Source organism: Rhyacophila brunnea, unplaced genomic scaffold (assembly GCF_057557595.1).
Source record: "Rhyacophila brunnea isolate RB1 unplaced genomic scaffold, BYU_Rbru_1.0 scaffold_15, whole genome shotgun sequence".
Lineage (NCBI taxonomy): Eukaryota > Metazoa > Arthropoda > Insecta > Trichoptera > Rhyacophilidae > Rhyacophila > Rhyacophila brunnea.
In genome coordinates, this window is record NW_028232806.1 from 4,182,210 (window position 1) to 4,206,872 (window position 24,663).

At 37.6% G+C, this 24,663-nt stretch overlaps 2 protein-coding genes across 3 annotated transcripts in view; one reads left to right on the plus strand and one right to left on the minus strand.

The window, feature by feature from the left end:
* On the minus strand, positions 1 to 12,161 carry LOC147074818 (NF-kappa-B-repressing factor-like). The gene is made up of 7 exons (XM_085942865.1): positions 11,798 to 12,161; positions 9,512 to 10,025; positions 8,357 to 8,514; positions 5,969 to 6,120; positions 4,891 to 4,978; positions 3,047 to 3,255; positions 1 to 333 (listed from the first exon to the last, which is right to left on the minus strand). Exons 1-7 carry the CDS (start codon positions 12,011 to 12,013, stop codon positions 222 to 224), a joined length of 1,449 nt encoding a protein of 482 aa, XP_085798991.1. The 5' UTR covers positions 12,014 to 12,161; the 3' UTR covers positions 1 to 221.
* A 6,936-nt stretch (positions 12,162 to 19,097) lies between these two features.
* Cul1 (cullin 1) overlaps positions 19,098 to 24,663 on the plus strand; it is a 31,000-nt gene continuing 25,434 nt past the window's right edge. For both annotated transcript variants that reach the window (XM_085942879.1, XM_085942880.1), the window contains exons 1-4: positions 19,098 to 19,290; positions 21,622 to 21,956; positions 22,478 to 22,560; positions 23,520 to 23,647. In XM_085942879.1, the coding sequence (XP_085799005.1) occupies positions 21,903 to 21,956; positions 22,478 to 22,560; positions 23,520 to 23,647 (265 nt within the window). In that variant the 5' untranslated portion in view covers positions 19,098 to 19,290; positions 21,622 to 21,902. The remainder of the gene's footprint in view (positions 19,291 to 21,621; positions 21,957 to 22,477; positions 22,561 to 23,519; positions 23,648 to 24,663) is intronic.

Genomic DNA, 24,663 nt, shown 5'->3' on the forward strand with positions numbered 1-24,663 from the left:
AAATACACATAAAATAATTTTTATTTAAAAAAAACATTTTCAAAATTTCATTATAAAATAGTTTTTGCACATACATGCAAAACTATACTGTTCAGGGAACAAATAAAATTTTATTGATATGAGGTTGCATAATTTGATATAATTATGTTATGTAACATTCACCCGCCGTCTTAAATGAGCTAATATGGCAATAATTTAATTCCATGGTTGATGAGAAGTCTTCAAGTTATCGTCCCGGGTAACTGAAGTTCGTATTTCTCATTGGAGCCACCGCTGGTTATCAGGTTTTGCACCAGCTGTTGAGGAGACATCGCTCTACTGATCACCAAGTATCTACAATTACAAAAATTAAATACATATAATTCATGTTCAAACACGCGCGTTAACATCATTTTACTTCCTACTTCAATTATAGTTTGTCAATTTATGGCTACGGCCGTATGTTGTAGCTTAACCACTGGGGAATGCCAAAAGAAATGGCGTATTTCAGAAAAACACTACCTTATTCTTAGGTCAATAATTATTATAAAGCAATCATTATTCGTAGGATGTTTATCACACTTGAATTTTCAAAGACATAGCTTATAATGAGTATCTTTAGAATTATCTTCAAATGTGTTAATCTTGCCCATTTTTTGAATAATAAAATGCCTAATTCTTGTCAAATTTAGGATCACAGAGATTATCAATATAATCTTTTATCGTAAATATTTAACTATAATAATGTCGATATAAATTATACTGATAGTTTTATAAATGCGTTTAAAAATTAATAAATGTAAAAAATCTTAACACCACTGCACATTTATGTACTGAAATATGACTATATTCTAAAACATTAGAGCGAGAGGTTTAACCCTTTATAGGACAACTTTTTTTTTTAAAGATATGTGCTTAATTATTTTTTTTATATATTCTATATTCATTTTGATGAACAGAAAAAATATATTTTTTTTTGAAATGTATATAGTTTTTTCGTAATTATCGATTTCCCAGCGGTCAGTTTTCTGACCGGTGTCCATTTAGGTAAAAAAAATATTTGTTCACAAAAATTTTTTTTAATAATTTTTTTTAGGAAAAAATTATAATTTCATTTATTTCTGTAACAATAATAATTACTTTATCAATTTTATAGAAATTTCTCAAAATAATAAACATTTCTAAGGCCTTGTTGGCTTTTTCTTTTGTTCAGATAATTGATACGGCATAAAACACGGTATGCAAAGGGATACTTTGCAATTTGTTACTGAGCTTCGTATCACTTTCAGTATAGTGCTGCAATAACCACATCTACGAAGTGTACATTTTTCTGAATAATGATTTGAATTGATATCGTCAGGAAATGGAGGTCGACCAACCCTTTTTCGTGAAGTAAAAAATCCTATCAGCCAACTTGTTTCTAAAGTGAAGATGTGTAATAGGTTTTTTTTTCATTATCCAACACACATTGGTATTCTGTTATTCCTTCAAATAATCTCAGGGATGCGTCTTTACCCATGTCTTCAAGGTCTTTCGCACTAAAACCTCCGCTTCTCCCATTTTCCATCCTCAGACAATAAAAACAAAATTTTGTTCGGCAATATAGGCTTCTACTTATACATATAACATTCCATAACTATTTTATTTCATTCTGAGATATGTATTTCAAAAAATTATTACAGTTTGAATGAAAACAAAAACAATTATTTTTACCCGCGATTTTTATGGAAAACATTTTTTCAAAGAATGACACATATCATCAAATAACTCGATAGCGACTAATTATCCACAAAAACTAACTAGTAATTGTAAAAGTTCACTATATTGTTATATGAAATTAGACGTATTGTGGTTTAGAAATTATTTTTAGTGTTTATATTATGTAAATCAAAAAGGATCCAAATTATACAATTTGAGGTTAGATTTTCGACATGCCACTCAATAATTTGATATTATTTTACTATAAGACATACAATTTATAGGTGAAATACAAAAAACTATATATTTGTATGTATAGTATAAATGTGCATACTTTGTTTTCAGTAAACAAGTCACAATTTTCAAAAAACAAGAACTTAAAAACACTGTTGTTGAAAAACTGGCAGCTATCATGTCGCTAAATGGACACCGGTCAGATAACTGACCGGGACACATTTTTCGTAATATACTCAATATGTGCGAACTTTAGGGCGATTGGTCAGATTCAAGACCTCTGTGCATTATCTGAGAATGATTAAAACCCATAAGGGTGTTTATAACTTGTAAAATTTTTGAAATATAGACCTTAATGTTGCCGGTCTCAAAACTATCCGTTTTTCGCTTATGACCTATAAAGGGTTAAAAGAATACTATTTTATGTATTAAAAATACTTTATGCAGTCATCAAATGTTTAAAATAAATATAAAGGATAATAAGGCTTCAAAATTATATAAATAGATTATATACAACATTTAAGGAATGTCCAGGATCATGCTTTGAAAATAGAATAAAAGCTCCATTTTGACCTACGCTGAGCATGTCCCCCCTTAAGAATTCTATTAAAAAAGTTCAAAAATTATAATTGAGTTATTTCTGTATTACTTAGTTTGGTTCTTTATATACAAATTGACGCCAGAATTGCTCTGATCAGATGAGATATTCTCTCCCTACAATGGACTCAAGCATTGACAAATCGATCATAATCAGAGGTTTTTTTCAGAAACTTTTCCCGCTGCCCGATGAGGTCAGTGCGATAATATTATGTGTGATGCATAAAACCTAAAGACTAACCTATGCAATTTAAATTAAACGTAATTATTATTCTTGAATAGTATTTGCCTGCTATTTTTCTACAATGTAGTATTATTAAAAACCAAAGAAAACGCGTCGTCTATGTCATCATTATTTTTTAATATCAACATCTCTTCAACATAAAACATTAGCATGCCATGCAAAATCATCTAGTGTACCACTAGTGGCATGCGTGCCGTAGGTTCGCCATCACTGCACTATAAGGTGAAAATAATAATGATAACCAACATTCGATACAATTTTGCGCTAAAAGAAGAAACTTATCGAACTATGTACCTGTCTTCGTCCTTGCCGTAACTCTTGGATTTGAGACCCCGTTTCTGGGCGATTTTGTGCATATCGGCTCTCTCTTCCTTTGAAAAATCACTGGCAAAGACCAGGTCGTGATCTGCGGTGTCGCTTTGAGCGTATTCATTTATTGCCTGTATTAGCGCTTGTTTTATGGACCGACCCGACGCTGCACTACCAAGGCCCAAGCGTCTTATCTAAAAGGACACAAAAAAATATCATAATATTAATAATATAAATTTGTTATTAACAGGTGTTTTTTTGGCTTAGGTAGAACATACAAAAGGATTAACTGTCAAAATGATCGTTGATTCTGCGCAGACTTTTTGATCAGTATAGGTCTGGCAAATCATTATAAATCGAGTCACACTTGAACAACTGAGATACCCGGGGTTCCAGCGGCTAGCTCAGGTGTCCATCGAACCCCGGATTCACAAAAAAAAAGTACGATATATTTGAGGGTGGAATTAAATAAAACCACGTCTGCCTCGTGTAACTTGGTATTAGCTTATATTTTACACTTTCTTTACATGTTTAGGTTTTTACAATTAGTTACGCAGGTCCGTATATGTCGGAAAGGGGACGCTTACTAATTTATTTATTTTTTTTAAACTTCGCGTACCCACGCCATTAGTAAAAGGGACTAGTGATTGGCCAAATCTTGATCGCATGATCTTTGATTCGGCGAATCACGAGCCTGACCCTGGCGCCGGCGCGCGAGGATTTCACGCACAATGCGCGGCAAAATTTATTATATTTGAATACTTATATTTAGTCTTAAAATTATCGCTTTCATCCATCATCATTTATACCTTTTAAATTAAATTAAATTTATCTTAATTACACCTCCGCCCAATATGCGATTTTCACACACCGGACGAAGGCCTTTACTTATGATTAAAAAATACTTACGTGGTTGAGCAAGGAATCAGATTAGATGTTTTATGAAGCCGTTTCTAGAGGTCAGGGTTACGTTTCGACTTATAGCTACTAAATGATTATTTTACACCGGGAGAAGCCCGCCTGTAACAGGGGTGTATCACAACCGTACTAAATTATTTAAATTTACTTTGAAAATTCGCGCAACTTATAGATGTTATTTTATTACAAAATAGCGTTCAGCAATGAGGTTAATTTTTAGCTTAACGGGTAGACCACCGTTTGGTTGTGTCGATGGGGATCATTACCAGACCATGATCAATGATTTCTTTTTTTGAAAATAAGGATGACATTAATCCGGATCAGATGTGGTTTCAACAGGATGGCGCTAAGTGCCAGACGGTGACAGCAACCGTTGAGTTATTGAAATCAAAATATGGCAGTAAGTTGATTTCGAGAAATGTACCTGCCAATTTGACAACTTGGGATTATTTCCTGCGGGGCTACGTGAAGTCACTAGTTTATGTTGATATACTATCAACAATTAAAGCCTTGGAAGCCAACATTGTTCGTGTTATTCGTGATACACAACCAGCAGTGCTCGAAATAGTGGCCCAAAATTGGACGTATAGAATGCACTCTGTCAAGAACAGCTGTGGTGGCCATACCCGAAATAATTTTCAAATGTTAATGGCTTTCTATCGGGCTAATACTATAATAAAAAATACCTTTTATATAGGAACATAGCAGACATGTATTATCCGTTATCGAGTTTTGTTATCCGAACTCATGAATTGATTAAAAGTTAATTTGCTGTGTAATTTTTTACATTTTCAAGTTTTATCGGGCTTAAAAAACATCTTTATGTACTATATAATCTCCCCCTTTATGTATCATTTAGGAAAAAAAATGGTAATTTTCTTTACCAACGGTAAAGTAAAAGTAATGTTTACCTGTTTGAGGTTTGGCTGTATTGGTTCGCTAATACCATCAGCAGCGGCTCCCAAAGAACCTCCACTCCAGCCCATCAGTTTCATCATTCTAGAAACAAAGATTTATATTGCATAAGACGTTTTACAATTCTTTTCTGTCTAAGCCTGTTACGGATGTCGCTGTATCCTTGAGCGATATACTTGCACAGGTATACATGACCCAGTGGCAAAGGGTGGAGATAGATTATTTCCGACTGCTCTCACATGAAGCCTGTTGCATCGTTTTCTCTCGATCGGCGTCGCTCTAACTACCAGAGCGTTGGAGCAGAGAACAGTGGAACAATAGGGTTTTACCCTGAACAGGAGCGGAGCCGGAGCTCCAAAAATTAGTAGTGTTCCACTGCTTCAGATGTTTTTTTTATTATTAAATTTTCATCCTAAAAACCAATGAAAATATTATATTTGAAATACGGCAACACTACCGAGTGATAAATATTAAATAACCTCACTTCTTTTGCAGAAGAGGCAGATAATGAAAGACGATTTGCTGTCGGAAATTTTGTTAAATAGAATTAATAATGAAAAGGACTAATAATAAACCTTATTTCAAAACTACTTCATTTTTTAACAATTGTAATTACGGTGATAGGCGGCGGATAGGAGAACTAGATCCCCTCCTCTCGCGTTTCAGTACTTACAATATTTCGAAATCGAAAACCATAGACAAGATACGACACGAGCGCCGCCGCCAGGTCTCACGTTAAAGATTTCGCAGTCTACATATAATACATATTAAAACTTTTTACCCGGAGTGGAGCTGGAGCAAGTATTAGGTCTAGGAGCGGAGCAACTCAAAAAAGGGTTCGCTCCAACCTCTGTTAACTACATGATATACTCAGTCAATACTGTCGAACTTCACGCTTTTGTGGTATGTTTAGATATCACTGATTTTTATCATGTTTTTAACATGACGATACTTTACGTGGTTGGGAGTTTGTGAATCGAATCACATCTGCGTATATTTCTGAGTTTGGATTATGTTACTCTGTCTACTCGGCCTATTGGATAAAGCCGTCCTGTATATGACGGTAAAAATTACCTGGTAGCTATGGCACTGTCAACTTTAGTCTCCAAGCCATCTGTCAACCGAACTGCACCCGCGTCCTGGTCTACTTCCTTCGCAGATATCGTATCATTGTTGTCCGTGTGAATCTTCTTTACGACCACAGTATGGCACACCTTCTGCAGGATCTAATAACACAAACAATCACAATTATTTACCTCAGTCACAGAGAGAATAAGCTACTCTAATAATAGAGGACTGATTATCTGCACGGGAAGTCAATCTAGCCTAAGAGTTATTTCCCCCTGGAGCCAAACTTGAGTAAGTACTGAACATGGAAAGCCCTCAATTGAAGGTCTACTGACCGGGAAACATTGTATGGTACATTCAAGACAATATCGTCAGTCTATTTTTTATAAGGCTTCAGACTATTCAGTAAGTACAGGGTGTCCGCCGGGAAGGTTTACTACTTTATTTTTGTATAACTTTATGGAAAATTAAAACAAAATGGTTTAATGCTAATAAATGTTTTATTGAATGTTGGGAATTACGTATGGAAGATAATGTCAGCTAAATGTCCGCTTCTATTAACCTCACAAATGCGGGCTCTTTTTACCACATTTTCACACATTTCCAACCGGTATTTCCTTTATTTTGTCACAAATATTTTGCTCAAGTTGCTGAATTGTTTCTGGTTTGTTGGCATAAACCTTGTTCTTTAGATATCCACACAAAAAGAAGTTCGGGGCTGTAAAATCCGGCGACCATGGAGGCCAATCGACATTACCATTTCTTGATATAATTTGTTGTGGAAACAGATCTCTCAGTAATGCCATTGTAACATTGGCTATATGTGAAGTGGTACCATCTTGTTGGAACCACATGTCAACCAAGCCCAAAGCATTAAATTCTGGTGTCAAAAAGTTGTCAATCATGTTACGATAACGTTCTCCATTAACAGTTACCGTAACGCCTCGTTCATCTTTAACAAAGTAAGAGTCAATGATTCCTCCAGACCATATAGCCCACCATACAGTCACTTTTGAATGATGCAAAGGTGACTGATAAATAATTTGCTCTCTAATTATCTGCTATATAGCCTCTTTCTTCAAAATCATTCACTAATCGATAAATAGTGGGTTTTGATGGCACATTATTTCTATTATATGTACTTATGTTAGATTATAAGAATGATGTAGAAAGTCTTTAATTTTATGGAAAGAAACGTTGCTGGTAAACTTTTGATATGCATGTTCTTATTTTACATTTTACAGATGTTGAGCCATCTTCTTTGAAGATTTCATCAGACAGCTCGTTAAATCAACAATACAGTGTACTTGGAAATTCCATCAGACCTCAAGACAGCTCCAAGGTCAAACACAGTGACTATGATTTACAAAAAAACAGCGATGTTGCCGAACCTAGTAACAGGCAAATACCAGAAGACAGCCGAAAAGCCACTCCTGAAAATAGATTTCATCATGGCAATAGGGAAAGTTCAGAGATTTGCAGCTCCCTGTTAGTTGAAGTCGATGAGAAGATCAGTGGAAAAGACCACATAATTATATGGTCTGACTCTGGTCCAGGCCAATATAAGAATTTTTCTATGATCTGTTTATTTCAATACCTAATTCTGAAGGGTTACTTCATTTGTATCGATCATAAATTTCCCGAAGTTGGTCGCAGATTCTGACAGAAACTTTGGAAGAATTAAGAAGGTTCTACCATCTATGTAGGTACCAGAAAAGTATCAGGAAAAAGTTATCTCGATGGCTAGAAGAATAATAAGCTAATAGATATGGGTCAACATCGTCTGGTCCATAGGAAGAAGGATGAGCTGATTGAAAAAGTGAGGTTTAGGGATGGCATTAAGTGGATTACAGTTGAAGAGTATGGCTCATATCTCTACAAAGAGTCATACGACGAATCAATGCCTTTCAAAAAAGTATATAATATATATTAAAGAACATAAAGATAACAGAACCACCTCAAGATGTACAAATTGAAAGATTCGGTGTGAAGTATGCAAGTCTTTCAGACGAAAAAAGAAAAAACCTCCAGGAGCAACTTCAGTTTCTAAAACCGGAATATCAGTATTACTTTGAATCTATTATAAAATAATAATTATTTTACTAGCTAATAATAACAACCATGTATACATTTTTTCATTCACGCACATTATTTTGTTCAATTAAAATGCTATATTCAATAAATAATCCTTTTCCTATACACCAATTTCTTTTATTTTGTTATTTTCTCTAGTGGATGAAGGTGTCATGTACACGTTTTTATAAATAAATTACACATTTGAAGATTTTAACAAACTATTTCTGACGTAAAATTATCCTCAACTGAAAAAAAATACATCAAAAAAACTTTGACCTCAATTTACTCAAAACTTTGATCTATGTATAATAAACCAACCTTCCATGCTTCCTGGCATGCGGCCTCCTTGCTATCTTTCTGCACTTTAGCGGTCGCTGTGCAGACCAGCAAATTATTGACTGTTATATTGCAATTCCAATCCTCTCCGGTGCGGGTGAAATCAGCGGCGACTGGCACTTTGCAATGCTGGCATGACCCTACAATAAAAATGTTCATTTTTAGTTTGACACTTTACTGACGAGCTATCCTAAATAGACAAATAGATATACAGTGTATATCTCGGACAAGAAATGACAATCGATGGAGGCATGTATGATGAGATCACACGCAGAACCAAACTGACATGAATCGTATCCTCAAAAGTGACTTCCCATTGTGCCTAAAGCTTAAAGTGTTCAACCAACGTACATATGATACATGAACTCTTATGCTATAATCACATTACACTAGTGCGACAAGCAAAAGGTGAATAATGTTGTTTCTTCTTCTTTTTTCTTTCGACCATGTCCGATCCTAATAAGATCATATGGGCCTCCACAAAGTGGAGGTTCGTATTAACAGATTTTGTTTTTACGAGAAATGGATGTCAGCCACTTGCTCAACCTATTAGGTCCATACTCTGACTCATACACAAATTGAAAAATAATATGTGTACTTGCCAGACCCAGGATTCGAACCTGGGACCCACGACGCTATAGCCCAATGCTTTTACTTGTTATTTAAAATGTTATCAGACAGATGATCCTATCCCATAGCACATTTCGAGCTGAAAACGAATAACGCCACCACTATAACCACACTAAGATCAACGTCACACGTGATAGAGCGTTTTTTTTATTATCTGAAAATTTACACATTTTCGATTCACATATCTTCGTTTTTAGTGGTTTGGAAGCGAGTTACAAATGACAGGTAATTAACACAATGTTTTGTAGGTTTTTATTACTGAATTGTTCTGGTGTAATTTAAAAAGTAGTGACTTGTAATTTGGATTTAAAGTCGGACGAGATAACTGACGATATTTGTATGTGCGGCCTGTTGATCACAGCATCATAGAGCGAGAAAACTCACTGAAGGCATAGAGCCGGTTAAGAGATTGTGTATATAAAAATACAATAAAACGCATTTTTGATAATGTGATGTTTTAAATTTAGATATAGTAGATATACAAAAAAGTGGAAAACATTTACTTACCAAATAATTTATGACCAAAACCTCCTTGACGATCAAATAACACCAACCGCCCATATTCAGTATTGACGATATTCGCTCCTGCGTTAAAATTTTGATTCTCATTTCTATCCATACGATTATTACGACGTAGATTGTTTGAATTCTGTTGAAATTGGCTGTTATAACTCCGTTTCCTATCATTTGAATTCAACATTCTATTTCCAAAAGATTCATTTGAATTATTCGAATTCGGAACACGCCAATTTGAATTTTGACTAATGGCATACTTGGACGGATTGTTAATTCTTTCACCAGTGTTCTGATTACTGCTGAATGTATTCTGATTGGCCGGTTTGTGCTCTGGTTCGTCGGGTGTTGCCGCTACGAATTTTCTGTATGGAGAAGGTTTGGACTGCACTTCGGGTGCATGGGTTTTTTTCTTGGTTCCTTTTGCCCTATCTTCGGCCGCGTCCGAAGCAGAGACAAAAGTTCTTTGGAGCTTTTTCTTCTTAGCCTCTCGATAGTCTATTGCCACCTAAAAATATTATTAGATTATTTTGTAAATAGAGATATTCAATATTCTATGGAAATCAAAAATAAAAGAGGACGACATTCTAAATCTGCTTAATAGCACCTGTACACGTGCATGGATTTACTGGCATCAAGTGTGTATTTTAAACTATCATCACAATAACTGTTTACACGTAAAAGTGCTGACTGTCTCTTCAATCTCATTCTTCAAAAGTTAAGGGAGACGTGTTGTTGTCATTATATGGTGCTGTTTGACAGGTTGCAAAAATTGGTAAATGTAAAAATGCGCAGGCGCAGATTGAAAAAATCCCTACTATCACATGAAAATTCAGATGCTTCCAAACTTTATTGATACATGCATGCAAGCTAGCAACTGCAGGATAATACATGTTTACCCATACATTTTCTTGTTATGGCCGCGATTATACTTACTGTTAACAGTCAATCCATGAACGTGTAAATGGGCTATAAGGGCGGCACTTTGCCTACGTCATTCTGTTTGCTACACAAAATTATACAACATAACTCGAATCAAAATTTATGATACCAACTTATGCATAAAATACCATTAGAAAAAATACAGTTGAATAAAATATACCATCAAATTGCAAAGTAAGTAAATACAAAATATCATTGCATACAAAGAGATTGAAAGACTGGAGAGGGAGCACGCCATCATTTATGTACTAAAAAATACGAATCGGAGAAAGACAGTTGGTAATGTTGGTATTCTGGAGCTACTACTTCAAGTTCGTGTGGTAAAACAACATGGCGGATATAATATTGTTATTCTTTCGATCTTGAAAGAAGTAAGATATTTTATTAATGGAAGAATACAAATGAGTAACAGCATTTCGGAACAATATGCATACTATTAATTATTTATACATCGATAGTTTTCCCTAAAAGATCTTTTACAATAACAATTCACAACTTTTACATCAAACGTCAAATGGTTGTTTATTGCGAAAAATCCAGGGCCGTATGCATAATATTATTTTTAACCCAGAATATACGATGTTATATTTTTATTTCATAAAATATTTTCAAAATACACATGTGTAAATAGGTAGGTAATATAATAAACTTTTTTTGTTTGTAACGAACTGTAATTATTTGTGTTTTTTATTTAACAGTTTTATCTAAACAATAATGCTATGTTATTTTATATAGAACAATATGTAAAAACAAGACCATATTTCTTATTCCAATATTTAACCATTTGCTTTTAACTGATTTGTGTTTAATTTTTCAAAATTTTGTTTTTGGTGTTATTAAAAATAAAATACTTACTTCCATTTGCATTATTCTTTCTTACCCTGAATCCTAATAAAGTTTTTATTGCGGGAACTTTTTATAATGAAAATACGTTTATCATAAATTGGTTGTAAGCTGAAGTGTTGACAAAAAAATACTCAAAGGGGCGTTTTTATGTCTGAGTATGACCCATTTGCAGCAAAGTGTACCTAATTTCAGAGAAATAAAACTTTCTCTCACAAAACGAGTACACACTGACATTTGTGTGCTACCTCTGGGGAGGAGTCCAATCTCTTTGATTGCATACTATGTTACCAAGTATTTCTGGGCATGCTCTGCATCCACAGCATCTATGAACCGCACACCACTGGATACAATATATTATATCAACACTAATAAGAACAGTCTATCGATTGAATTTTAAGCAATTACTTTTTCGCAGTAATAAATGACAAATTCCTTGGGTGACCAAAAACTCAAGCCACAGACTGACGTAGAATATAGTATAGTAATTTATACCTCTTTGGATAACTCCGCGACTAGTGTCATGACCTCGGTAGGATATCGGCATCCCAGGAATTCAACGTTTGCAAATACTTTGGCGAGACAAACCAGTCGGTCTTCAGGGAAATTGCCTTTCCACTTCTCCATAAACCTACTTCGCAAATCCCAATGCTCATCACTTTCGTCGTTGTTTCTGTAATCTTCCACATTCCAATCTGTGGAATAAGCCATTGTGAATTTAGGCTGGAAATGAACGTCTTACGTGGTTTGAATTTAAAAAGCAATGGTCAACAGTTTATCAGACCATATTATACTTTAAAGTTTAACAAATCCTAGAATTAAAGAATCGCGTGTATGTCAATCAAAACAGATGGCCGGTGTTGCCAGATGAGATTTTCAATATTCGTGTATATTTTTTACCTAACGAAATCACCAATCTCTTTTATATAAAGTAGTCTTTAAATCGAGCATTTTATTATAATTTTACAAGTAGGTACCTTTATAAAACCATGATAAAAGTGGCCTTTCATTCTATTGTAAATATCAGTACCTAGATTTTATGAAAATTTATATTTTCTTCCTGACATGGCAAAAGTTTCGCAGCTATTCATAAGTGTTGCAAGCTTCAAGCATCTTTTGAGAAATGCTGGAAAGACTTTTTGTTGTTGCCAAAGAGATTGGACTTTTTGTCGCCCTTTTCCTGCTGAATACCAAAAAAAATTAAATAACAATTAAATCAAAGAGATTGAAGACTGGAGAGGGAACATGCCATCATTTATGTACTAAAAAATACGAATCGAAGAAAGACAGTTGGTATTCTGGAGCTGCTACTTCAAGTTCGTGTCGTAAAACAACATGGCGAATATAATATTGTTATTATTCGAATTTGACTTTGAAGTCCTTGAGATAGGGTTTGCTCTTTCTTCTTCGCGTGAGGATATATTCTACTAATTTATTTTCCTTTTTCTTGTCGTTGGTCATTTCTCCGTTTTCATTTACTGGTCATACCCGCGCGTCTGTTTTTTATGTATAAAGTTTGGCATCACTTTGTCTTCATTATGGATTTGACTTTCTTACTTTGTTTACGTGTTGCTTCTGACAGTTCATTCTAACTATCAAAATAATTATCTTGGACGAACGTTAAGTGATAGTTAAGTGAACGTTAAGTGATCAGTGATTATGGCGCAACATCTGAATGACCGTGAGGAGGATATTCTAAAAGCAATGGACACCAGACGGCGCAGCAGAACTGCTACAGGAGGAAAAGTTCAACGTACCAGCGTCGATTAAGATGCTGATGTTTGAGGTATCCTCGTTACGTACCTTATTTCAGCAGGGGGACCGGCAAGGAGTGGCACAACGCCCAAAAAACAATTCTTGGCGGCCCCTACGGTCGTAGAGTTAGGTCTAAATGACAAGTTGCGTCGGTGCGACCACTCGTGATCAGCTAACCATCTGACGAAAAGGACCATCGCGGCCCTCCAGAATGCGATTTTTTCCCAACGGGACAGCTTCTGAAAGGGTATGCAAGGGTTAGTGGATTGGGCAACTAATCCTCAAAACAATTGGTTAAAATAATAGCCGTAGCCCGCATACCTTTTGTGCGGATACCACCATTGGTAAGTCCTTCTTTACTTTTACGGAAAGATTTTCAAACGCAACAATCAGCAGCGGTCACTCTCGAGATCGAGGACTTAAAGAACTCAGGGGTTCTAGAAGAAGCGGGTTAAACCCCTGGTTTTTCTCTTTACCCTGTTTCTGATCAAGAAAGAAGACGGGGCCCTATGCCCTGTTTTCAACCGAAAGCGTTTGAATGCGTTCCTACAGCCAAGGCCATTCAAACTAATTCACCATTACGAGGTTCCAGCCGTCTTACAAACAGAAGACTGGCTAGTAATAATAGATCTAAGCCAGGCGTCCCTCCAGGTACCAATGGCTTCTCAACATCGTCGATTCGTTCGACTACCCTACCAAGGGGAGCTCCTACAATTCACGTGACTCCCGTTCGTGCTGCCAACCGCTCCAATTATGTTGGCATCCCTGACCGATTGGGTCGCCGAACGCCTACGAAAGAATGGCTGAGAATATTCACTTACCTAGACGACTTCTTAGTAGCCAACCAATCCGAGAAACAGTCTCGATTCAGGTGGAATACAGGATAACCTTCCTACAGTCTTTAGGATGGTTAATAAATATTAAAAGATCCTGTCTGAACCCAAGCCAACAATGAGGGTCCCTGGACATCACGTAGGACACACACAACAAGCGGAGGTTTCTGTCGCCGGAGAAGTGTGTAGCACTCCGTCACCATCAGCTGCTAATGCTGGTACAAAAAGGCAGTTGGTCCCCCAGACAGGCACATATCCAATCCCTTCTGGGGCGACTCAACCTCACATCCTACCTCCATGAGGAAGGTTGCATTGCCGACGGCTACAACGCTCCAGTCATCAATATGGTCGAGGTCCCATCCTCGCCAATTGATGACGATCCCACCACAGGCCCAACGGGACATCATGTGGTGGCTGTAGGCGATAGGATCCTCAGAGTTGACATAACGCAGGAAAAAGCAGTTGGTCCCTCAGACAGGCACATATCCAATCCCTTCTGGGGCGACTCAACTTTACATCCTACCTCCACGAGGAAGGTTGTATTGCCGACGGCTACAAAGCTCCAGTCATCAATATGGCCGAGGTCCCATCCTCGCTAATTGATGACAATCCCACCACAGGCCCAACGGGACATCTTGTGGTGGCCCTAGGCGATAGGATCCTCAGATTTGACACAACGCAGTTACAAAAAGGCAGTTGGTCCCTCAGGTAGGCACATGTTCAATCCCTTCTGGGGCGACTTAACTTCGCATCCTACCTCCACGAGGAAGATTGCATTGCCGACGGCTACAAAGCTCCAGTCATCAAAATTGTCGAGGTCCCATTCTCGCCAATAGACGACAATCCCACCACAGGCCTAACAGGACATCATGTGGTGGCTCCAGGTGATAGGCTCCTCAGAGTTAACACACATCAATCACCTCCTGACGACAGACGCGTCTGACACAGGCTAGGGAGCCCAACTGAATGAACACACCTATCAGGTACGTGGAAACAAGCCCAGTTAGCATGGCATGGCATTCCAACAGGAAGGAGATGTTTGCAATTCAATCTCAGATACAATCAATCATAGGATCAGATCTGCTTCTGCAGACAGACAACAAAACAGTGGTGGCAGACATCAACAACGAGGGCGGCACAAAATCTGTCACCCTCCCAAACCTATGCCGACAGATACTAGTATTTACCAGTCGAACCAACATCACGTTTACTGCACAATACTTCCGCAGAAATTACAACTGCGTGGCAGATCATCTCTCCCGCAGACAACTCATTCCCGAATGGCACTTCATCAACACCGCAACCACCCCCCTGTTTCAAAGATGGGGTGTTCCCAAAGTGGATTTATTCGCAAGCGAAACAGCACATGTCATTGCAACGTATGTGTCACGAGACGTTACAGACAGTGGCGCGCTGTTTCACGACGCCTTCAGCCGAGTGTAGGACTTTAGATTGGCGTGGATATTTCCCCCACCAAACATCCTTTCACGAGTCCTAGCGCACCTGAACTCAGCAAGAGGGAAGTACTTACTAGTGGCACCAAGCTGGAAACAATGCTTATACAATGCCTCACCTACATACGACACTAGTTGGTATGGAGACCAACGGTCCACCTCCAAGGACCCGGGACCTGTCCCTTTAACTATGGATAATTTCGGGTGGGGTGGAAATAACATCAAATTGAATGGTGGAAGAAAGGGCACTTCTTACTTCCAGATGGCGGCCTTCGACTCTAAAAACTTATAAACCAGCTTGGAACAAATGGAAGACAATGCCATGGGTAACATGAACCTAATGGATCATAATAGCCTTCAACCAATGGAATTGGCCAGATACCTAGGCTACATGCACAACATGGAGGGTTTGTCGTACATAGCCATCCTGGTCATAAGTCAGCCATAGCCACATTTTGCAAACCGATTATCATTGTAGATATCAGCATCAACGTGGTAGTACAACACAATATGTTACAGGCAATTTCGGTAATGATAACTGAAAATATGAAACCCATCAAACCACCGGTTTGGGATCCAGGACGAGTGGTAGATCATCTTAGGAAAACAACACCGGTGGAGTACAACCTATTCGAAACCTCTCGCAGGACAGCCACCTACTCGGCTGCTTCTCGCATCGGGACGAAGGGTTCATGACCTCACACTACTCAGTAATAGTAGACAATGGATTAGTGGAAAAAAGTGGCCACAAATTGTATGGCCAATGTTTGGCTCAAATACAGATACCGCCAAGCATCGTCAATCGGAATGGAAGCTAAGCGCTTCCACGTGTCAAAACATCGACCCAGTATTCTGGTTACGGAAACTCGTCTGCATGTCAAACCCAGGGGTCGAAATGGACCGGAACGCACCGGAGCGCCGTTCCGGTTCGTGAAATCTGTAAAGTTATCGCCCCGTCTCGTGGACAAAATAATTTGACCGTCCGAGCTAGATATGCCATATAATAAAAAAAAATTAGCACACTTATGTTTATAAAATACACATAAAATTTGATAACCATGTTAATTTTCGAGCGCTCCGGTTTGTAATCTTTTCCATTTCGAGCGCTGGTCAAACCCAAAGAGAGGGGAAGGTGGGTATATTTCGGAATTATTTATATCTTCAAGAGGATCACCAAAACCAACCACCAGGACAGTTATAGGGAATTGAATATGGTCAGTACTGTTGGAAGCAGGGGTACAAGAACCACCAGGTAGTGTCCGCTCAGTAGTGGCTTCCTTAAACTGTAAATATACCCAATAGATGATATTTTAAAGAGAGGTAACTGGCGTAGTGAGTCGACATTTCACGACAACTACCAGAGAACGATGGATACACCACCATCAGAAGGGGGAAAGAACCCATTAACTTCTCTATTCAACATATACATGGAAAGTCACGATTCATTGTCACATACAGGAATTTGGCATACCCAACACCAGGTGATAACAAACAGATATCTCAAGGACTTCAAAGTCAAATTCGAATAATGAAAGGAGTTTGACCTACCAATAAAACTCTTATTATTCATGTTGACTTTGAAGTCCAGGTAACTTCTACCTGGTTCCTTGAGTCATATCATAATGAAGACAAAGTGATGCCAAACTTTATACATAAAAAACAGACGCGCGGGTATGACCAGTAAATGAAAACGGAGAAATGACCAACGACAAGAAAAAGGAAAATAAATTAGTAGAATATATCCTCACGCGAAGAAGAAAGAGCAAACCCTATCTCAAGGACTTCAAAGTCAACATGAATAATAAGAGTTTTATTGGTAGGTAAAACTCCTTTCATTCTCTCGATCTTAAAAGAAGTAAGATATTTTCGTCGATGTTTTAAGTAAAAAGAACCATGGTCTCTTGCAGGACAATAGAATGCAAAGCCAGGAGAAATGCCGGCGCATCTTTTCACTGGTATTTATAATGATAATATTGCATTATTCAAATTTGACTTTGAAGTCCTTGAGATAGGGTTTGCTCTTTCTTCTTCGCGTGAGGTTATATTCTACTAATTTATTTTCCTTTTTGTTGTCGTTGGTCATTCCTCCCTTTTTATTTACTGGTCATACCCGCGCGTCTATTTTTTATATAGGGAGTTTGGGACCCCTTTGTCTTCATTCTGGATTTGGCTTTCTTATTGTTTACATGTTGCGTCTGACAGTTCATTCTAACTATTTAAAAAAATATATCTTGGACGAACGTTAAGTGATAGTTAAGTGAACGTTAAGTGATCAGTGATTATGGCGCAATATCTGAATGACCGTGAGGAGGATTTTCTGAAAGCAACACCAGACGGCGAAGCAGAACTGCTACAGAAGGAAAAGTTCAACGTACGAGCGTCGATTAAGATGCTGATGTTTGAGGTATCCTCGTTACGTACCATATTTCAGCAGGGGGACCGGCAAGGAGTGGCACAACGCCCAAAAAACAATTCTTGGCGGCCCCTACGGTCGTAGAGTTAGATCTAAATGACAAGTTGCGTCGGTCCGATCACTCGTCATCAGCTAACCATCTGATGGAGAGGACCATCGCGGCCCTCCAGAATGCGATGTTTTCCCAACGGGACAGCTTCTGGAAGGGTATGCAGTGGTTAGTGGATTGGGCAACCAATCCTCAAAACATCATAACAGCGAGGGGCCTGTACCAAAAAATCGAAGAGGGTTTTGGGGACAACGCATAATAAAATTTGCGAGAACATGACTCAGATCCTTACCGGAAGGATACCTTCACTCGGGAGGCACTATCAAGGATTCCTCCGAGCTCAGAGTCCCGGAGGCCCTCGAACTCACATTATGGCCGGGGTACTCTCAAGGGGCGATTTCCTGTGGGAAGGGAGTTCTCCATCGGAGGTACGGGCTCCACCAGGGATCCGTACCCAAAGCAGAGGTGACCGCATCTGGACGACCAACAACATTGTGGGCCGCCTAAGAGACTTTCGGGGAGTCTGGATGGCGTAGTGTACCACCCCTGTAGTGTACCGAAAGAATTTCAAACGCAACAGTCAGCAGAGGTCACTCTCGAGATCAAGGACTTAAAGAACTCAGGGGTTCTAGAAGAAGCGGGTCCAACCCCCAGTTTTCTCTCAACCCTGTTTCTGATCAACAAACAAGCGTTTCAATGCGTTCCTACAGCCAAAGCCATTCAGACTAATTCACCATTATGAGGTTCCAGCCGTCTTACAAACAGAAGACTGGCTAGTAATCATAGATCTAAGCCAGGCGTACCTCCAGGTATCCATGACTTCTCAACATCGTCGATTCGTTCTACTAACCTACCAAGGGGAGCTCCTACAATTCACGTGTCTCCCGTTCGTGCTGTCAGCCGCTCCGATTATGTTTGCATCCCTGACCAATTGGTCTGTATTTAGGTTTGTACATCATCCAGATTAAAAATATCATGCAGGTATCAATCAATCTCGAGAAACAAAAATTACTAGGTAGGTATGCGCTTTAAACTTCTTGTTTCTCGAGATTTAATTTATTGGGAGGAAAGGAAGTTCTTTAAATTTTCACTGCAATTTTATTTGATAGGTATCAATTTGATATTGATAGGTACCTAGACATATTTTTTAACCAAAAATGTAGGTAGGTACCTGCCTACCTACAGTGAAACAAAATATACTTGTATAATCTCACCTCATTTTACGGTAATAAAAAAACTTATTATTTCAATGCTTTTGGTAGTGACAGGACTTTTCTAAATTAAAATTAATAGTCTATGACAATATTTAGATTGCAACACTCGCCAGTTTTGATAACCATTTCATCGTATGTACCGTTATTGTGAAAAATCTCTATTTTTTATTAATTTATTGTAAATAATTACCCCGAATCGCATGAGATTGTACGCTGAAATTACTCAGCGAGTTATATATCGCACAAAAGATCCGGGAGAGATGAAAACATGTAAGTAAAACGCGTTTCAATTTCTTTGTCACTGCGAGAGGAACAAAAGAATCATCATTGCGACGAATCCACGTATTTTTTGTCCATCTCGTTTATTTGGGAAGCATTTCGGATTTACGCGCATGCATGACGTCGTATTTTTCAGTTGTAAATGACCAAACATGTAATAAAACACATGACCATCCTTCTTTGGAGAAAATATTTTGGCCATTACTGTTTACCATTTACTTCCTGTTTTATATGCATTTCATTGTATTATATAAACATATTTATATTTTACTACGTTTTGCGTCAAAGAAATGTTCAAAACATTCCGTTTTTAACACCTGTGCTCATTTATATCCGTATTAAACCCACCTAACACGGCGAATCTAGTTTTGTTTAAAGTTTCCCTATTTACGGGCACATGAGCCAATTTTATTTGACAAACATGATTTTTCCCACTTTCCCCAATATTGTGTGTTATTTTTCGGTGAATTCAATTGAAAAATCGTAATGCGTCTTGAAAAATAGATAGATGATGGCGATTCGATGATTTTAGATATTATCAATCTTTCCTAGTTGACATGTTTTCACTTTCAACAGTTTTTTTTTATGACAGGTTCAAATTTTAAAATTATCAATAAGTAAATAGTTGATAAATAATAATAGCCACCGATGCACCCAATAAAATGTGCCCTAAGGGCCAATGTGACAGCTATTAATAATTGTCTTCTGTTTTCTTATCTTTAATATATTGGTATTTCTAATACATACAGAAAAGGGTGATGGGTTGAGTAGGTATACGCTTCGTAACTTTGCACTCTTTTCTACACTGATACGTCTCTTTGCCTGATTACCTCACATAAAATTAGATCAAATGATATTCACTTGTATTAATATATTATATAGTAATAAAAAAGTAAATAAGTAGATAGGTACTACAGTACTCTCTCAGTAATCCGCCACACCAAAAATCAAACATGTATCCAATTAGTGAAAGCCGCGGATTATAGTGCATACATAGTAAAAATTAAAACAGGCATTTCGTAAAAATAGTTTTTTTTGAGAAATTTATACTAGCAAATTACGGTTTTATTTATAATCAAAATCAAGCATTTTCTAAATTCTACATATTTATAAACTATAAAATATTAAACAGCAAGTCAATTGACACAACCAGTTGTTCAGTGAGGCAGATATTCTTGAATGGCTTAGGATTCCTGGCTTTCCCTATGACCAAACCAAACCAAAAGTTTCATTTTGTGTGTTCCGGTTGCATTGGAGCACGGCATAATTGAATGCGGTCCTTGCGCACTCTCCTCCCTGGTACATTACTTTCTTCGCAATGAACGTATGTTTTACCTGCATTGTATATTTGTACGCGGTGGAGTACTGAATTTGACAATCGAATACCGGAGAATTATAGAACTTGATTTTGTGCTTTCAACTAGTAAAAATAATAGCGGATTTATAGTAGTTGTCGGATAATCGAGCGGCGGATTACTAAGAGTGTACTGTATAATATGTAAAAAAAATATTTTTAGAATATACCTAGGTATTGCATCATTTTCATTCTAGAGCTGGAGTGCAAAGATATGTTTGCGCTTTTCATAGTGGACTGTAAATTTGTGACAGATATAGATGCTGGGGGGGGGTGTTATGTTAGGATAGGATTCTTTAACCTTATTGCTGTTGGAAGCTGGCTCTGTGATCTGGTTGCACTATCACTCATCCGGTATTGTTTGTTGGGTTACCTAGTGCGCGGCACTTGACGGTACAATTTTGATGAATCACAGGAGCCGGTATCACGTCTTGCCAGGTATTCAGAAGTATCACTTGGACGACGGTCACACTATATCAAGTTGACCCGGCCGTGGTCCACGAATAACTTCTGAATCAGTCTGTATAATCGAATTAATTATTAAATGATGGCTTAGCTTTGACAAGCTTAGGTGCATCCGCTGTCTTGAGGTAACTTGAGCTAACTGGCGTCATTTAATAACAGTCGACTGATGACCCGTAACTGCTGGTCGCCTTGACTTGCGACAATATCTGGGGATTTGAGGTAGGTGTGAAAAAGCGACCATAATTACCCAACCATAAAGTGTTATAAAGTGGCAACTCTATCTCTGACAATAATTATCATGTGATGTGATCAAACGTTGTCATTCACGTACGACTTAAATCAAAATGCTACTTACAATGGCCTCAATAATAATCGCTTGTAATCTAGAACTCGAGTCATTTAAATGACATTGGCGTGGGCACGTTAAGCTAAGTTACCTAGTTTTAATCTTTATAGATAGGCGCCACCATATAATTTCAATATTCTTTTTTATTTTGTTACAGAGAAAAATTCACATCGGTCGTTACGGGATATTCTTATCAAAGAGCATTTTGTTTTCACAAAACATTCCAGCAACAAAATAATGTCAAAAGTATAGCTCGATCACATCAACTCTGACAATATACAATCCCTGTCGTCCATCGGATGCTGTTGGCCCGGCAGATAATGAATGAGAGCAGCATCACCAAGTGAGATAACACATTGATGTCACTGCTCCGGTGTGGGCGCATTTGAGGAACTATCGTCGTAGCACGGCGGCAAAGGCATCACACTCGCAGACAAGATGGGTTCGCGACCGGCAGCCGCTCCAGGGCCTAAACAGATCGACCTCGATCAGGTAACACACCGTTTTGTTCTCTCACATCTCTTCTAAACATTTGGTTTATTCTTTACTATTTCAGATGAATATGGACTGCCCACAATTTGGTTTGACAGAAAAAACCATTTGGGTAATCCTTGTCTGTGGAGGAGCATTTCTGCCTTCAATTCAGATACGTAAATTCGTTGAAAAAATGATTTTAATCAGTGAATATATAAGGTGTATTGGGTGGATGGCATCAACTAAACCAAACAAATACACCAATACCTCGGTTTATGTCAAAGATATCCTGGAAAGTTGGCCATAAAGCATAAATCATTTATCTTTATACAAATCTATACAATCTCCATAGGCATTCTTGAAGTTTTTATTTGATTTTGTATTTATTTCAAAATCACATTTCCTTTACTGTCACGACTCATAGATGGCGCCGGGTGAATTTTTTAATTTAATTTTTCAGTAATATGATTCTTACATTTTTAAATGTGCATATTCCGTATCAAATAAAAAATAATAATTTCACATCTTTGGTGTTGCAGATATGGGGAGACCTTCGCGAAGGCATTGACGATGTGTACAAACGGCGGATCATGAAGAAGCTCAGATACATAGAACTTTACACGTATCCTTTGCCGATCACATTTGTTCTATAATATAATCTTTCCATGCCTAGAACTTTCGAGTCATCAAACGTAATCTGGAATTTCCTGCTTATCATTTATTGTTCTTAAAGCTTATAATATGCAGTTCTATGTCTATTAACATATCACATAAGCGTGAAGTACGATAGTTTTGACAGAAAATATGACGTAGTTAGGGCGACGGTGAGTGATAGAAAACGATGCAATATGTAATGCTTCGTGTAAACGTAGTCAGAAATGATGGCGCTTGTATACGTGTATGGATTTACTGGCACCAATAGTCGTAAATTAAACTATCGCGATAATAACTGTTAACACGTAAAAGTGCTGGATGTCTCACCAATCTCATTCTTCGAGCGTAAGCGAAATACGTTGTCATTGTATGCTGATATTTGATAGGTTGTGAAAATTGGTAAACGTCAAAAATGCTCTACGGTTTAGTTTGTTCGTCCATGCACGTGTAAACAGGGTATAATATCGGTAACAGTAATTAAATGTACCTTATGTAATTCGTGCGTAGTAGAAGAAATCACAATCTGCACTGTTTCAACGTTAAGTTGTTCCGCTATAGCAGTCATGTTTACTGACACAAAATTTAGCACCTACTCACTCGCTTTTGGCCTGCATGCAAGCTAATCGTACGCTTTGATTTTTCTCATGCGAGTCACCAGCACGTCTGAATGTCCCCCGCAAGTGCATGTTAGTATATTTATTATCTATGTCTATGACTCCTTAGGGTCTCTGTTTCATCTGTAATACTGTAAAAGATTTTTTCTATATATTTTGTCAGATTTTCGAGTTAGATCCGGGTTTCCGAGACATACATGAGCACCGTTTATACACCTGCCTCTTACGATTACTGTCAGGGGCAGCCTGATTTTGTATATGTTAAATTATTTACTAATAATATTTCCTTGACTAACATCTGATGACATGACAGTCACGTGTATAATTACTGCACATCAGTCCACCAGCAGGGATCAAGCGGCTCCAGCTCAGCCAGTTCAGGATGCCTCACATCTTCAAACCCCCGTTCGGGAAATAGGACCGGTGGAAACAATATTCCTGGTGAGTAAGTGATGATGAGGCGTGATGTTACCCAAAATATATGAGAAATTACTTTATCTACTCTGCAATATTAAAAAATGAGTTAGTTTTACTATTAAGTTTTCTATCCTGCTCAAAAAGCCTTTTTGCCTAGTTCCCGAGGTTACATGTAAATTTTACGTAAAACATTTCACCGTGGCACAGTTCGCCTGAGCTTTCTTATCGGAACGAGATGACCATATACTATACAGTCTCCAATTTTATTAGATTCAATATGAAAATTAATTCAATTTTCATAGCTGATTTTGGCAAAATTCAAGAATGAAAACCTTACCTAAGATATAATCCAGTAAATCGGCTATTTTCAAAAAAAAATGCCGCTAGCTTACTGTAAACCGACACGTGTTTTATTTAGACATAAATTTTATGTCTACTATACAACCCAAAGAGGTTGGACGGTCTTTAATATACGGTTATATATTTCCGATACAACATTTCACAGTGAAGTTTGATGCGGTGAATTGCTTCCAGACGCAGTTCCCGTATACCGAGTGACCTCAGTAAATAATGTTTAACAAATATTTCTGAAACTTAGCCTAACATTTCAGTTTATTCTATCTCACTGTAACTGTCCCATCCACATGCTGGGTTTGGTCAGGGCTTGGTCGACCCTCAATTTGGTTGAAATTGGATGTAGTACGCTATCTATGGAGAGATTGTCTCTTAAGTTATTTGTCATTTTTTTTTCTGTAATTCGGCTGATAAGAGTGTTTACGGTCAGTGGTGGGTATTCATAAATATTACAATAGAAATCTTGAGGTTAAATAGTGTCAACCACAAAGCCGGCAGATGAAATGTCAGATAATACACAAAGGCAACCAAATTATGATCATGTATGCAGTAGATTCCTATGATTATGTTTTCATATCAATTATATTAATTTAATGTGCTGAAACTATCTTGACTTTTATCGAAACTATGATTATGAGGCAGTGGCGAAGTGTGCCTTTTGAAAGGAGGTATGCTGTGGTAGGTAA